The sequence below is a fragment of the Lontra canadensis genome, unplaced genomic scaffold, assembly GCF_010015895.1.
Source record: "Lontra canadensis isolate GAN:19392208 unplaced genomic scaffold, GSC_riverotter_1.0 scaffold9, whole genome shotgun sequence".
Taxonomy (NCBI): domain Eukaryota; kingdom Metazoa; phylum Chordata; class Mammalia; order Carnivora; family Mustelidae; genus Lontra; species Lontra canadensis.
Genome location: NW_022631003.1, coordinates 17,341,811 through 17,357,050, shown reverse-complemented (window position 1 = coordinate 17,357,050; position 15,240 = coordinate 17,341,811). Strand labels below are relative to the sequence as shown.

The 15,240-nt window shown below is 33.3% G+C and overlaps 1 protein-coding gene across 3 annotated transcripts; it reads right to left on the bottom strand.

The window, feature by feature from the left end:
* Positions 1–607: 607 nt before the first annotated feature.
* On the bottom strand, positions 608–13,441 carry LOC116866188 (killer cell lectin-like receptor subfamily F member 1). Of its 3 annotated transcripts, XM_032854951.1 has the most exons (7): positions 13,205–13,441; position 12,861; positions 6,724–6,822; positions 5,667–5,822; positions 2,815–2,954; positions 1,726–1,838; positions 608–1,231 (listed from the first exon to the last, which is right to left on the bottom strand). In XM_032854951.1, the coding sequence occupies exons 1-7, from the start codon at positions 13,289–13,291 to the stop codon at positions 1,111–1,113; spliced, it is 717 nt and encodes a 238-aa protein (XP_032710842.1). In that variant the 5' UTR covers positions 13,292–13,441; the 3' UTR covers positions 608–1,110. The 3 variants fall into 3 exon arrangements, with proteins under 3 accessions (XP_032710842.1, XP_032710843.1, XP_032710841.1); XM_032854952.1 differs by lacking the exon at position 12,861 and having other exon boundaries at positions 610–1,231; positions 5,676–5,822; positions 13,219–13,438; XM_032854950.1 differs by lacking the exons at position 12,861; positions 13,205–13,441 and having other exon boundaries at positions 610–1,231; positions 5,676–5,822; positions 6,724–7,028.
* Between the last annotated feature and the right edge of the window lie 1,799 nt (positions 13,442–15,240).

Genomic DNA, 15,240 nt, shown 5'->3' with positions numbered 1-15,240 from the left:
AAGTCAATGGCATCAACAATGGACAAATAAATATGTGTGCTTCCTGACGGGATGCAATAAGAACTTCTCACTGTTTCTGCCAAGGAGCAGTTGAATATGACAACGAGAAATAATCAGACAGATTGAGATTAAAGAGCATTTTGCAGAAAAACTGGGTTGTAGTATTCCAAAGTGCCAAGTTGTGAATAACAAGGAAGGCTAAAGAACTCTTCCAAAGGGAAGGAGATTAAAGAGACATAATAACTAAACGCAGAAGATGATTCTGAGCTGGATCCTTTAGAGACAAATGGCAAACCTTAAAGAGAGTCTGGGAACTAGATGGTAGCACTGTGTTGATGCTGGTTTATTAATTTTGATCACGTAATTGTGATTAAGTAGAGGATTTTTTTTTAGAAAATATGCACAAAAGTATCCAATGATACTTGAAATTTTCATAGTAAAATGTATCAATCTGGCAAGTAATTCTCAAGAGGTTCAGGAAGAAGGAAAGTGCTTTTGCTCTGTACCTGTAATGTTATACGTTTATGATAGTTTCTAAATTTAGATGAAAATTGTATAAAATCTAAAGCAAACAAAATATTTAATGCTTTTGAGTTGCAAATCCAGTTTTAAGGTTTATATCAAAGAAATAAAAGGTACTACTTTTTAAAAAGATGTTCAAAATGTTTATTGCAGCATAGTTTACAGCAGAAAAAACTTGAAAACAAAGTTAATGCTTATCAACAAACCAGTAAAAAAAACATATATAAATCCACACTATAATGCAACTCAGAATTGTATGAAATTTGCGTAGGATATTGTTACAAATTAAACAAGCACAATACAGAAAAACAGATGTAATTTGATCATATTTGTTGTAAAATGAAAGTGAATAAACATCCTGAGTATGAATGCATGGACTCATACTTTATTATATTACCACATAAAACATTGAAGGGGCATATTTTAGATGGTTTACATGGTGTACTCTAAGGTTGGGATCCATGTAGATGATGGAGGGAACATAGAGAAGACATTTTGTTGTTTAATCACACTTCTATTTTTTAATTGTGCTTTTAAATTCTGACTCCTTAATATTAATATTAAACCTTAATTGGCAAAAAACTTTGATTATAGATTATTGATTGATTGACAAATCCATCTGAAAACACTGCTGCAGGTTTCAGAATAAATTTTGTTTTCCTTGACGGCAGCACAGCTATTTTCTTCAGTTGGCCCTTTTATGGAAAATCTGTAGAAGAAGGGATAAGTACATGGTTAATCCTTGTTGCTGAAGACATTCGTTTGTGTTTGCAGCCAATACCCTCCTTTAGTTAAAAGGCCATTCGGATTTCAGGGCATTTTCAAAGTTTACTAGAAGTTACAATATCTCTGTGACTTAGACTTACTCTGTCATTGGCACGGAGTTCGCAAAGAATCTGTTAGAAATGACAAAGCTAAGAGTAAATCTGTGTCCATATCCCTGTTCTAGTCTTTTTTCCATTGTTCTATATGGTGTAGTCTTTAAACAATAAATGCAAAATAATTACTGTTTTCAAATCTTTTTTTTTAAACAAACCCAAATATCCATCATTACTCCAATGAACATTAAATTGATTTTCATCCTTTCAAATTCTTTAGTATCAAGAATTATTTCACATTAGATTTTGGTAAACTTAGAGGTACTTTATGAAGATAAGTTCTACAATAGATAGAAAGTCAGACAGTGTTTTTGGAAAGACTCACGTCTTTGAATCTAATGGAGAACCATCCACCCAGGTCCATGTCCTCTTCAGGGATGTAAAGTTAAGCCCAATCCACACATAATTTGTTTGTTTTAGGTTTTTCTGTATGAAAGCCTATGAAGTGAGTAAAGAGTAACTCAATGAACAGAATATTTTAATGATGTAGACATACTAAGTAAGATTTAGAATTTTATTGGACAGTTAGCATCCTACATGAACATTCTTATACTAGTCAATTCATAACTTATTTACATACTATATATTACATACATACATACACATACATATATATCACTTGTAAGTCGAATATAAATATTCAGCCCAGAATTAGCATGAGCCAAGTGAGGCACTGGCATTGAGCACAAAATTTAGGAGGATGCAAAAACTCAGTAATCAAGATAAATGATTCTTTAACAGAAGGAATGAGAAGAAATTTGAGAAAAGCCATTTTTAAAAAAGACTTTATTGATTTATTTTAGAGGGACTGAGAGAGAGAGTGTGTGTGTGTGAGTGAGGGGATAGGCAGAGGGGAAAAGAAAGAGGGAATCCCATGCACCCTCTGTGCTGAGTGGGGAGCTGATGGGGACCTTGATGTCAGGACCCTGAGATCATGACCTGAGCTGAAATCAAGAGTCAGATGCTTAACTGATTGAGCCACTAAGGTACCCCTTGAGGAAAACCTTTTTTTTTTTACATTCATTTAGCATAATGTTTTCTTTTTTAATTCAAGTAATTAACATATAGTATATTATTAGTTTCACAGGTAGAGTTTAGTGATTCATCAGTTGCATATAACACCCAGTGCTCATTACATCATGTGCCCTCCTTAATACCCATCACCCAATTACCACATCCTCCCTTCCACCTCCCCTCCAGCAACCCTCAGTTTGTTTCCTATAGTCAAGAGTCTCTTATGGTGTGTCTCCTTCTCTGATTTCACCTTTTTTTTTTTCCCCTCTTTTCCCCTACGATCCTCTGTTTTGTTTCTTAAATTCCACATACGAGTGAAATCATCTGATAATTGTCTTGAGGAAAACCACTTTTATCTGTACAGAGACTAATGCCATAACCCTGACACTAAACCACTTACCATTTCAAGTTGGTCCTGAATGATTGGTAGATGAGATTTCCTTCCCAAACAATACCCATAACTGTCACTCCAACTTTTCATTTCATTAGAGAACCAATAACACTTTTTTTGATATTTGAGCCATTCCGATGGGCACAACCCTACAGGGAAATGGAGGAAATAAAGAAAATTAAGTTATATACATATCTCTGAAAATTGAATACTTCTGTGTTGTATAAATAAGAGTGGAGCTGTATGATAAAATCACTCACAACAAAGTGTTCAGATTTACAAGATGTCCAAATTGCAAATGATAATTCTTGGGAATTAAATTAATTTGGTAAGATGAAGAAAAACTTAGACAAAAGGGGATTTCTTTTTCATTCCCAGATCTAATGTAATTACTAAAATAACATCAGCCATTTAAGCTTTAAATTGCATTAATGCTACTTGTGAGATTAAATATTATTTATACCATTCACTTAGAATTTAATTATAGAAAGCTTTAAGATTTCTCTCATTTTGTATGCATAAATCTTACTTAATAACTCCCTTTTGATATTAAATAATGTTGAGCATAATAGTTTTTTGGCCTCTATATAATTATAAGTTCAAGTTCTTTGATTTTCTTAATTAAATTAAACCTAGGTCTTCAATTGAAAATATCTGAGACTTTGGCATAATAATGAGAGAAAGCGAATTGAATGAATAAATATGAGTTCAGATCAGTATAACTATTCAAACTTCCAGCCATTAAATTCTCCTTTCTTTGTTGAAGTTAAATTCATACGACATAAATTCACCATCTTAATTACCTTAAATTGGAAATTCCATGGATTTTAGTACAGCTACAACATGTAAGCATAACTACTATCTAATTTCAAACTATTTTCATCACCCCAAAATAAAATCCTGTAAATTGCAGCCACTATTCATTCTCCCCATCCTATTAAGTTTTAACATTGGAAAATATGAATCTTCCAAGTTAATTCTTCTTTTTCAAGATTGTTTTTGCTATCCAGGATTTCTTTCAATTTCACATGAATTTTAGGATCACCTTGTCCATTTTCATGAAAAAAAGGCCATTGGAATTTTGATAAGAATTTCTTTGAATCTGCAGATCTCTTTGATCAGTATTGCCATCTTAAGCCAATTGTGATATATATTCAGAGGAATGTTCTCCAGTCATAAAAGGGAATAAAATGCTGATATATGATACAACATAGGTGAATCTTGAAAACATTATGCTAAGTGAAAGAAGCAAAACACAAAAAGTGAAATATTCTATGATTCCATTATATGAAAGTCTAAAATAGGTAAATCCACAGAGACAGAAAGCAGATTAGTGGTTGTTAAAGGCTGCGTGAGAGGAAATGGGCAATTGCTTACTGGGAATAGAATTTCTTTTTGGGTGATGAAAATGTGTTGGAACTAGATAGATATAGTTGTTGCACATTCAAATGTCCTAATGCTATTGAATTGTTTTATTTTTGTAAAGATTTTACTTATTTATTTGATAGACAGAGATCACAAGTAGGCAGAGAGGCAGGCAGAGAGAGAGGGGGAAGCAGGCTCCCTGCTGAACAGAGAGCCCAATGCGGGGTTTAATCCCAGGACCCTGGGATCATGACCTGAGCCAAAGGCAGAGGCTTTAACCAACTGAGCCACCCAGGCATCCTGAATTGTTCTATTTTAAATGGCTAACTTCATGTTTGTGGATATTTCCTCATTTAAAAAAGAAGAAAAAGCTAATGGAAATTAATACCTTACAGCTCAATATACAGTATTTAGACTAATTTTAAGAAAAATTTAATGTTATCTATATGATTCCACATTTACCTATCAATGTTTCCTTATCTCTGAAAATGTTCCATTATAATACCCAACATAATGATAAATTAAATAGTCATGGTCAAATATACGTGTTAAAATTACAGTATTTCAATTAGTTTGGGACTTGTACATGTAAAACAGATAGATAATCCAAAACAAAACAATATCAATAAGTAAACCTTAATATATATACATTTTCATATGTGATCAAGAGAACAACATAAACTAGTGGATTAGAGAAAATCCTTTTTTTAAAAAGATTTTATTTATTTATTTATTTATTTAGAATGGAGGGAGGAGCAAAGAGAGAGGCAGAGAGAGAAACTCCAGCAGAAGACTCCCCACTGAATGTGAAGCCCTACTTGGGGCTCGATCCCAGGATCCCAAGATCGTGACCTGACCAGAAAGCAAGAGTCCAACGACTAACTGGCTGAGCCACCCCGGCACCCCTAGGGAAAATCCTTTGGTAAATAATCATAAAACAAAATAATCTATAAATTTTGCACATTACTATAAAATAGATGTTGAAGGCCCCAAAAGTTAAGCACTTTAAAGTTAAACTAAAACAAAATTGGAAGTAGAAGGCATGGTTTTTCCAAAATTTTGTATAATTGGAAGTTCTAAGCACAAAATCATAATGAATCATTCATTACGTATAATTACTTTTATTCATTTTGTATTTCAAAACAGAATAAATGAGACAAAATATAGTTATTTACATACTGCCTTATAATCACAATTAATTTGCCATGTTTATGTGTTTCGATTTGATTTTAAACTCCTGCAAGGAAGAGCCTCTTTGTTATTTTTTCACTGATACTATCCTCCCACTGCAAAAAAAATAATAAATATATATTTATTATATATTTTTATATATATACATATGCATATATAGATATAGATATATGAAATTTTGAATGAAAAGTAGATTGATATCATATCTTTGTTAATGTAAATCTGCATAACTGTTAAATAAGATTTTTTAAACTTAGAAAACCAAAACAATTAAAACAAATACAAGCCAAAATCTTGAGAGATACCTGTATGGCCTGTAGCTTTTGAACCACAGTAACTTCTGTCCTTATTACTTATATTTCCTCTTGTGCCACTGTTCATTATCAGGTTTCCAATATCATCATGTTGGGTGATATTTGAATTCTTTGTTTCTTGGCATTTTAGCAATATTCCCTGAGAAACTTAAAAACAGAATTATTTTAACACTGGGTAAATATCTTTTCCCTGTGCAGTGCTCCAGACAGAAATTCTTTGGAATGATTCTGATGATTAGAACAAGAAACAACTAAAGAGATAACTAGAAAGTTTCTTTCTTATTTTCATGCTTATTTAATGAAAAATAATTTCAAATGTTACATAATTAATTCACTTACAGAATACATATTTGTTGAGGAACTATTCTGTGCCAGGCATCATGCTAAGAACTGGTGATACAGTAGTAAATAAAGCAAAATTCCCTCTCTAAAGAGTATACATGCTCTTTCCATGCTTTCTTGATGTCATGTTTTTCTGAAACCTATGACACTGTGCTTAGCCCATTCTACCGTAATTACTTATTTAAAAATCTGTTTATTTCATTAGAGATTTCTCACCATGTTTATTCATTTTGTTTGTTTGTTTGTTTGTTTGTTTTGAGAGGTTTTTTTTTAATTCTGGAAATTTGCAGTAAACCTTGGGATATAGTAGTACACAGTATAAATTAAATACAATTTTACATACAACATATAAAAATTTCTAAGAAAAATCACGGAATTCTATCTATTCACAGGTTTCTAAGAAATCAAAAAATGTGGTTTCCTAATATACATCTCTCTCTCTCTCTCTCTCTCTCACACACACACACACACACACACACACACATTTTCTTCCTTTTAGATTGTATGCCATTTGAGAACAAGATACTTACCTGATTTGATTACATATTAAATACATTGCTATGGAGTACAATATACAGCTTTATACATAGTAGCTTCTTTTTAAGACTTTGTTAACAAAAAATGAACAAATGAGTAAATAAGTATGAAAAGTCATAAGAAAAGAGTAAACATTTTCCATATTTTTATTTAAGATCTTTTAACTTACCCAATAAAGACAGGGAGATCAAAGTCAAAACCAGTATACCGTTTACTGTTCCTGATATCCCCAATAAGATTTTATACCAGTGTGACATCACAGAACCATCTGAGAGATTAATCACATAAATTAGCTCAGAAAAGTACATTTCCAAGTAGTGAAAGCAACTGTAATAATAGGATTGCATATAATATTGGGTTTGAATTTTAAAGGATGTTAGGCAATCAAAAGCTTAAAACTTAAATAAATAGAAAAATGCAATCCTATTTTATTTAGTAATGGTAACATTGCATGGGGAGAGCTATGATGCATGTTATTTTGCATCTTAAGAAATTGCTAATATTTGACATAATTGACTAGTATATTTAACGTATATACCTAATAATTCCCCAAGTGTGCATGTGTATGCACACACACAAGTTCATGGGCACTTACAGATACACACATATATAGTCACACAAATATATACTTTCTAATTAATAATTTGCTTTAATATAATATTCCCAAGTAGTCAACCTATTTAATTTACTGAGGTTGTAATACAAATCAGAACTAAATATGACTCCTGATACCTGCTATTTTAACCTAAAAAAATCCTAAAATTTTTTTTAACCAGTGTAATAATGATGTTTCAGCTTCTCGTTAAATGTTAAACACTTTAAGAGTGATGACTGTTTTATTTTTCATATGCCTATGCTGCTACATTAGAAATGAGATGTGCATTCTGTGATGGCTATTAATGAACAAATTGATATGATAATACAGAAAGGAAATAGTCTCAATATGTTGCTATTTTTCTCAATCTCATGAAATAGGACATGGGTTGGTGGACATTAGCATATGGAATTGGATGAGTAATTAGTATATACTAAATAAATGAACATCTATATTTTGCATAATAGTTTTGTCATCCAAGATAATTTTTATAAAAGCATCACAGTAAGGAGCCACTCCTCATAACTATTATTATCCTTAGAGTTCAGTCAATAAATTGAGTTACTAAATACTGAACTTCATGTTCCAAATACCCCTTAAACCTGTGGGAATAAAAAAAAAAAAAAAGCACATTTGAAGATGCTGAAATCTGTCAAGAAAAAGTATAATAAACCATATAAAACAGTATGTCAGAGAAATAGTACACAGTTTTTATCTTATGATAATGCCAAAGATCATAAAATAAGATTTATTGTAATTCAATTAATGAATACCCTATATTCCCCAGATATTTTTCTAATATTTTAATATAATAAAATTTATAATCAACAAATCCAAAGTATTCAACACATGTAAAAAATGTCATTTATTCATTTAAAAAAATAAAACACATGGCTATCAGAAAACATGAGGAGAAAGGGTGTGGAAGCCTTTTCAAATTCAATTCAAACTCAATTATTTCTTCTAAGTATCCTGAGTTGAGCTTCACAGTATGAATTTGAGGCATATAAGGCTTACAGTTTTGCAGGATATAACATTTTCATTACCCTGTATTTTCTCCTTTAGAGAAGTTGTAGAGAATTCTCCTGTACAGACTTTAACTTATAAATCTTTTAATATCAGAAAATGAAAATAAAAATAATTTAAAAATAAAAAGCCCCACGATCAGTCACTCCTAAGTGTCCATACAAAATTCTTAAATATATTATTAGTAGCCAAAACATACCTTGACCATAATGGGTTTATTCAGGAATACAAGTGTTGTCCAATAGTAAGAAATTCATTTTATCTTACTAAAGAGCTAGAGAGAAATGTATCATCATCCTAATAGATGTAAAAAGTGCAATTGATAAAATCCAACAACTTTAAACTAGAAAATGAAGCAAGAATCGATGGATACTTGTTCAATATGCAAAGTTTTTTTGTCTAATTAAGTTCATTGAGAAATGTCAGAAATTTTCCCCAAAAGTTTGGAAAAAAATTAACTCTAGTATAAAGATTAAAAGAAAATATTCTTGAAAATAACTATAGCTACAGTAATTTGCTAATGAATACACAATATAAAAAGAGGTAAATTGTGATATCAAATACATAAAAGATAGGCATTTAAAAGGCAGAGTTTTGCATGCAATTGTAATTAGTTGTTATAAGTGTAAAATAGACTGTTATATCTATAAGATGTTTTATATAAACCTCATGGTAATCACAAAGCAAAACCTACAGCAGATGCACACATTAAAAGAAAAGGGAATCAGGGTGCCTGGGTGGCTCAGCGGGTTGGGCCTCTGCCTTCTGCTCAGGTCATGATCTCAGGGTCCTGGGATCGAGCCCCACATCAGGCTCTCTGCTCAGCAGGGAGCCTGCTTCCTTCTCTTTCTCTCTGCCTGGCTCTCTGCCTACTTGTGCTCTCTCTCTGTCAAATAAATAAATAAAATCTTAAAAAAAAAAAAAAAAGAAAAGGGAATCAAAGCATACCACTATGAAAAGTTAGTTCACAAAGGAAGGCCACAAGAGAAGGAGAAAAGAATAAGGGAATTACTAATGCCATCTTATTACCTGATATTTGGCTGTTTTATGTCATTTCATTTGAAGAATTAGAATTATTCTAATTCTTAACAGATCCAATACTCTAATCAAAAGATATGGAGTGGCTAGATAAATTTAAAAAAAAAAAAAAAAAACGGGACACAACTACATGCTGCATACAAGAGACTCACTTCATCTTTAAGGATACACATAGACTTAAAGAGAAGGGATAGAAAAAGATACCCCATGCAGATAGAAACTAAAGAGAGCAGAGGTAGCTATACTTATATAAGACAATGTAGAGGTTAAGTCAAAAACTGTAACAAGAGACAAAGAAGGTTATTATGTAATGATAAAGGGCTCAGTTTATCAAGAGAATATAACAATCATAAATATATATGCGGCCAACATCAGAGTAGCTAAATACATCAAACAAATATTAACAGATGTGAAAGGGAAGAATAGACAACAATGCCCTAATAACAGGGGATTTCAATACCTCACATTCAACAACAGATAGATCATCCAAACCAAAAATCACTACAAAAATCTGGGATGTCAGCTATTACTTTAGACAAAATGGACCTAAAAGACATACACAGAACATTCCATCCAACAACAGTGGGAAACACATTCTTCTCAAATGCACACAGAACATTCTCCAGGATAGATCATATTATAGGCTACAAAAGAAGTCATGGCAAATTTAAGAAGACTGAAATGATATCAAGGATTTTTTTCCAATGACAATAGTATGAAACTACACATCAAGGCAGCAGGATAACTGGAGAATTTACAGATACGTCAAATAAAGCAACACACTCCTGAACAACTAACAAGTCAAAGAAGAAACCAAAATGAAAATTTAAAAAAATCTTGAAACAAACATGAAAATACATTGAACTTAAAGGATGCAACAAAAGCCCCCTTTTTTTTTTTTAGATTTTCCAAGGACCCTGGCAAATCTTTTTTTTTAATTTAATTTAATTTAATTTTTGTTCAGTGTTCCAAAATTCATTGTTTATACACCACACCCAATGCTCCAAAAGCACTTCTAAGAAAGAAGTTTATAACGATAAATAACTACATTTTATATTAAAAGAAAAATCTCAAATAAACCATCTAACTTCTTTTTTTAAGATTTTATTTATTTATTTGACAGACAGAGATCACAAGTAGGCAGAGAGGCAGGCGGAGAGGGCGGGCAGGCTCCCTGCTGAGCAGAGAGCCCTAAGCAGGGCTCAATCCAGGATCTTGGGATCATGACCTGAGCCGAAGGCAGAGGCTTTAACCCATTGAGCCACCCAGGCACCCCTCAAATAAACCATCTAACTTTAAACATTAAGGAACTAGGAATAAAAACAAAATAGAGGGAGAAAATATTGGAAAATTATGTAACTATCTGATAAATGGTCAACATCCAAAATATATAAGGGATGCATACAACTTATACAACTCAGTTAGGAAAAAATTATTAAAAAATGGGCAGAGGATATGAATAGACAGTTTTCCAAAGAAGGCCTACAAATGGCCAAGTACATGAAAAGTTGTTCAATGTCACTAATCATCAGGGAAATGCAAACAAAACCATAATGAGATATCGCTTCACATCTGTCAGAATGGCTACTACCAAAAAGAGTTAACAGGTGTTGGTGAGGGTGTGGAGAACTTTGAACCCTTGCACACTGTTGGTGAAAATGTAAGATGGTGCAGTCACTAGGAAACCAGAATGGCAATCCCTCAAAAAATTAAAATTAGTGCTATCATATAATCCAGCAATTGCATTCATGGGTATATCCTAGAGAATTGAAATCAGTATTTCAAAAAGATGTTTGCATTCAGTGACCATTGTAGCATAGAATGGTACAATCCTGTGGAGGATATTTGGGGGAAAACTAGGAAAATTATATAAACATTTATGTTGACATCCAGCAGTCTGTCTTCTAGGAAAACATCCAAGTTACACATCAGGCAATATATGGAAAGACATGTGCAAGGCATTGCAATGCTATTTATAACAGGGGTAGAATAGAAAAAGAATGTAAACATCTTAAGTGTCCAGTAATGGAACTAGTTGAATGAAGTATGGTGTATACCCACTTAATAGAGAAATATTAGGCTGTATATAGGATTGAAATGTATGGAGGGAGAGAGCAGGGTGAAGGCAACAAGACAGAAGCTGGATCTTTGGGAGCTGAAGATCTCTGGAAGTACCTTGCTATACAGACTTTAGAAATATATAAATGTTTTAAATAATGATAAAATGATTCTAATTATATAATAAGCATTATGTATATTGTTATGATTGCATAATATGTATATTTATACATAATTATAATTACATCAAAATGAAAAAAGTGATCCCCCAAAATAAAATGGAATATGAAGTGAAGGGCTCTAACCCGTAGAGAGGAAATATTTCAAGCAATTTCATTTTTCTTATTTTTAATTTTTTAAAAGATTTTATTTAGCTATTTGAGAGAGAGAGTGCGCATGTATGCACAAGCAAGTGGGGAGAGGTAAAGGGAGATGGAGAAGACCCCCTACTGAGAAGGAAGCCCTGACTGTGGGGCATGGGGGAGGCTTGTTCCCAGGACCCTGAGACAGTGAACTGAGCTGAAGGCAGACCCTTAAATGACTGAGCCACCCAGGTGCCCCTCAAGCAATTTAACATAATTTGACTGTACTTGCCTAATAGAATATATTCTAAGGACAAAAAGCCCTGCAAAAACATTTCAATCTGCTTTAAGTAACTATATTATTAGTAATTCTATTTCTATAGTGATTCTGAAGCTTTAGATAGTAGCAAAAAAATGTAATTTCTTATTTCCATTAGCGCCAAGACATGAGAAAATATATACAAATATATAATCACAAAGTTAAGTAAAATCTCTGTGTATAATGACAGGGCTTAAATTGTCAACTAGATTTAAATGTATGTCATACCGCAAGCTTTACTAAATATTAGCAAACTTTACTCTTAGCGAAGGATACATTGGTAAAGGATAAGTATCAGTATACACCACTTAAATAGCTAGGAGTTGCACATTTATCATTGGCAGCCTCCTGAGCTCCTTTCCTCAACCAAAACACATTCTGGTTTCAGAGTGGCATCTACAAACTGAGTGTGAAAAAAAGTTTGCACAGAAGAGCCATTACATTTGTGGTCTTTCAGGTTATTATCTCTATTTTCCAAAACAAAATTTTCCATCTGGTGAAAAACATATTTTAAAGTTTTTGACACACTGAATTAAAAACTGGTATTAAAGATGCCATTTTTATCAATGATAAAGAGGTTGATGAGTGGCACTAAATATTCATTTTAATTTTATTAATTTTAACTTATTTGTATTTTTCCTGAGAATCCTTAGGAAATTATATGATTATATGATTTACTTTATTTTTTAAAGATTTTTATTTATTTATTTGACTTTATTTTTTGAAGATTTTTATTTATTTATTTGACAGAGAGAGAAACAGTGAGAGAGGGAACACAAGCAGCGGAACCAGGAGAGGGAGAAGCAGGTTTCCCGCTAAGCAGGGAACCTGATGTGGTCCTGGATCTTTAAAAGAAAATAACTTGGAGCACCTGGGTGGCTCAGTTGGTTAAGCGTCTGCCTTCGGCCCAGGTCAGGATCAGGGTCCTGGAATCGAGCCCCACTTTGGGCTTCCTGCTTTGCGGAGACCCTGCTTCTCCCTCTCCCTCTGCCTTTCCCCCTGCTTGTGCTCTCTCTGCATCAAATAAGTAAATAAACTCTTTAAATTTTTAAATTAAATAATAAAATAAAACAAGTAAATAATTGTTGGTCCTCGCCTTGATAAATGAGACAGAGAGACAGAAAGACAAGACGGAGACAGAAAGAGAAAAACACCAAAAATTAAAATAGTCCAAGAACAGTAAAAAATAGAATATTGGAAATTATGGTCCACATTCATATTCATATTAATACTAACCCATATTAAATCCATACTCATATTAACCCACACCAATTAAAAAAAAAAACTGAATTCCATACCTTTAAATTTATACCTTAAATTCCATACCTTGGGATGTTTGGCCGGAACTCCTCTTTTTCAATTGTAAATTCAATGTCATATATCTGTCTTCATCTTCCATCTTCGATGTGGGTGAATATATGTGTATATATGTGTGCGTTTTATTTTTAAGTATGATATGTAATTAAAAAGTAAAATCTGCTGTTAATCAGAGCTAGTCCTCAAATTGTCCACTCAGAATACAAACAAGGGCTCAGAGTTTTTCATCTATTGGTGAAAACCACAAAGGAAGTGTTTTCTTTTTTTTTTTCAGTTTATTTCTCTTGACCTAGATAACATGTGATTTTCTCAACTGTCCACCACATATTGAATTTAACATCATATGTGGTTCTTCATTTTTTAAAGATTTTATTTATTTATTTGACAGAGACAGGGAGAGAGAGGGAACACAAGCAGGGAAAGTGGGAGAGAGAGAAGCAGGCTTCCCGCTGAGTAGGGAATCTGATGGCCTGGATCCCAGGACCCTGGGATCATGACCTGAGCTGAAGGCAGTTGCTTAATGACTGAGCCACCCAGGAACCCAGTATGTGGTTCTTTAAAAAATGCTCCCTGATTAACACATAAAGTCAGGCAAATGGAAATTGTACACCTTTTAGGGTTATAGGATATGTAAGTGTCTCCTGGTTTAGCCAAAATATGTGAATTTTCAATTACACTTCCTAATATAGTGATATTTGATTCAATATAATAGCTTGCAATTGCCTAACAGTTAAACTTCCTGATCCAAAAACAACATTGCTTAAAAATCATGCTAATAATTTAATAATACAATTTGAAGAAAATAAACACTGGCAATTTTTAGCATTCTAAAGACATCTTAAATAGAAAAAAAAAATAAGGGGTGGGGAGAACTTGGGAAATAAACCATATTTTTCAGTTACCTTTTCTGGTATTTGAAAAGAAAGCCCAATATTCACAAGACGGGCCGAAATGTCAGATTTTTTTCCTCAGCTTTAGTGAGGTTTACTTTATATACCATAAAATGCACTCATTGTAAGCACATGATTAGCTGATTTTTAGCAAACATACAGATTTGTGCAACCACCACTCAAGTCCAGTTTGGGAACTTTCTTATCACTAAAAAATTCCCTCGAGGCCAATCTCAAAGGAGTAATATAATTCTGGAAATATTAATTTTATACGTTGAGATGAAATTTAAAGTTTGCCACATAAATCCCAACTCTTTGGTCATTGTAGCAAATCGAGAACAGAAAGTGAAAGCTTTGCACCAGAAGACTTGACTGGTGAGGCAGAAGACTGAGGAAAGATTGCTGAGTAGATCAGGCAACCCTGCCTGGAGCACAGCCAGTCCTGCTCTCACAGAGGGGGCCCGGGCCCATTAGCCCAACTCTCATCTCATTCCTCTGCTTTCCTGTCCCTAAATCAGTAAGTGGGAGGCCCAGGGCAAGTTTGTCTCCATGGGTCACTCTTCCAGGGCAAAGAATGAGCTGTAGAAGGCACACAACAGAGCTGGAGGGACAAAAATCAGCCTTTTAAATTTAGGAGTGACTTAATGACAATTACATTTGATATTTTCACAGATACAGTAGCACAATTTTGGCTAAAAATTCCTGTTATGTTCCTGCTGTACATTTTTCACCAAGAGTCTTCAACTTTTGATGTTATTTACCAATAATTGGGTGGACAAAGTGACCTCTCCTGTGGATATCAATCAGCCTCTTTCCTCAGATATCCTGGAACTTATTAAATGAGCACCTGTAAAATGATCCAGGACAGTAAGGATGGAAGTTACAAATGCTCATACAATAAGGCCCTCTGCCATCACAGCTGATTTTGCTAAAACCTCTGCCAAATGCCCAGCCTGTTAAAGGCAAAGATCAAAGATTCCGAGGGAAGCCAGCCAACCTCGATGGCAGACCTATTACATAAGGATCTTCCATCATGCCCTGGATAGTGCTCTGTGTTCATGGGAATAATCACATATTTTAGGAGTCAATTTCGCTTCTCTACCTGCAATGCTTCTGCTAGCACCACCATTCACAACGTTAT

Bases quoted from the DNA above. Each gene is read 5' to 3' on its own strand.
- LOC116866188 (XM_032854951.1), bottom strand. From the start codon at position 13,291: ATGGAAGATGAAGACAGATATATGACATTGAATTTACAATTGAAAAAG. The intron at 5,823-6,723 runs GTAAGTTAAAAG...TCTGTTTTTAAG, and splicing joins GATCTCCCTGTCTTTATTGG to TTTCTCAGGGAATATTGCTA. The intron at 1,839-2,814 runs GTAAGTGGTTTA...CTCACTTCATAG, and splicing joins TTCAGGACCAACTTGAAATG to GCTTTCATACAGAAAAACCT.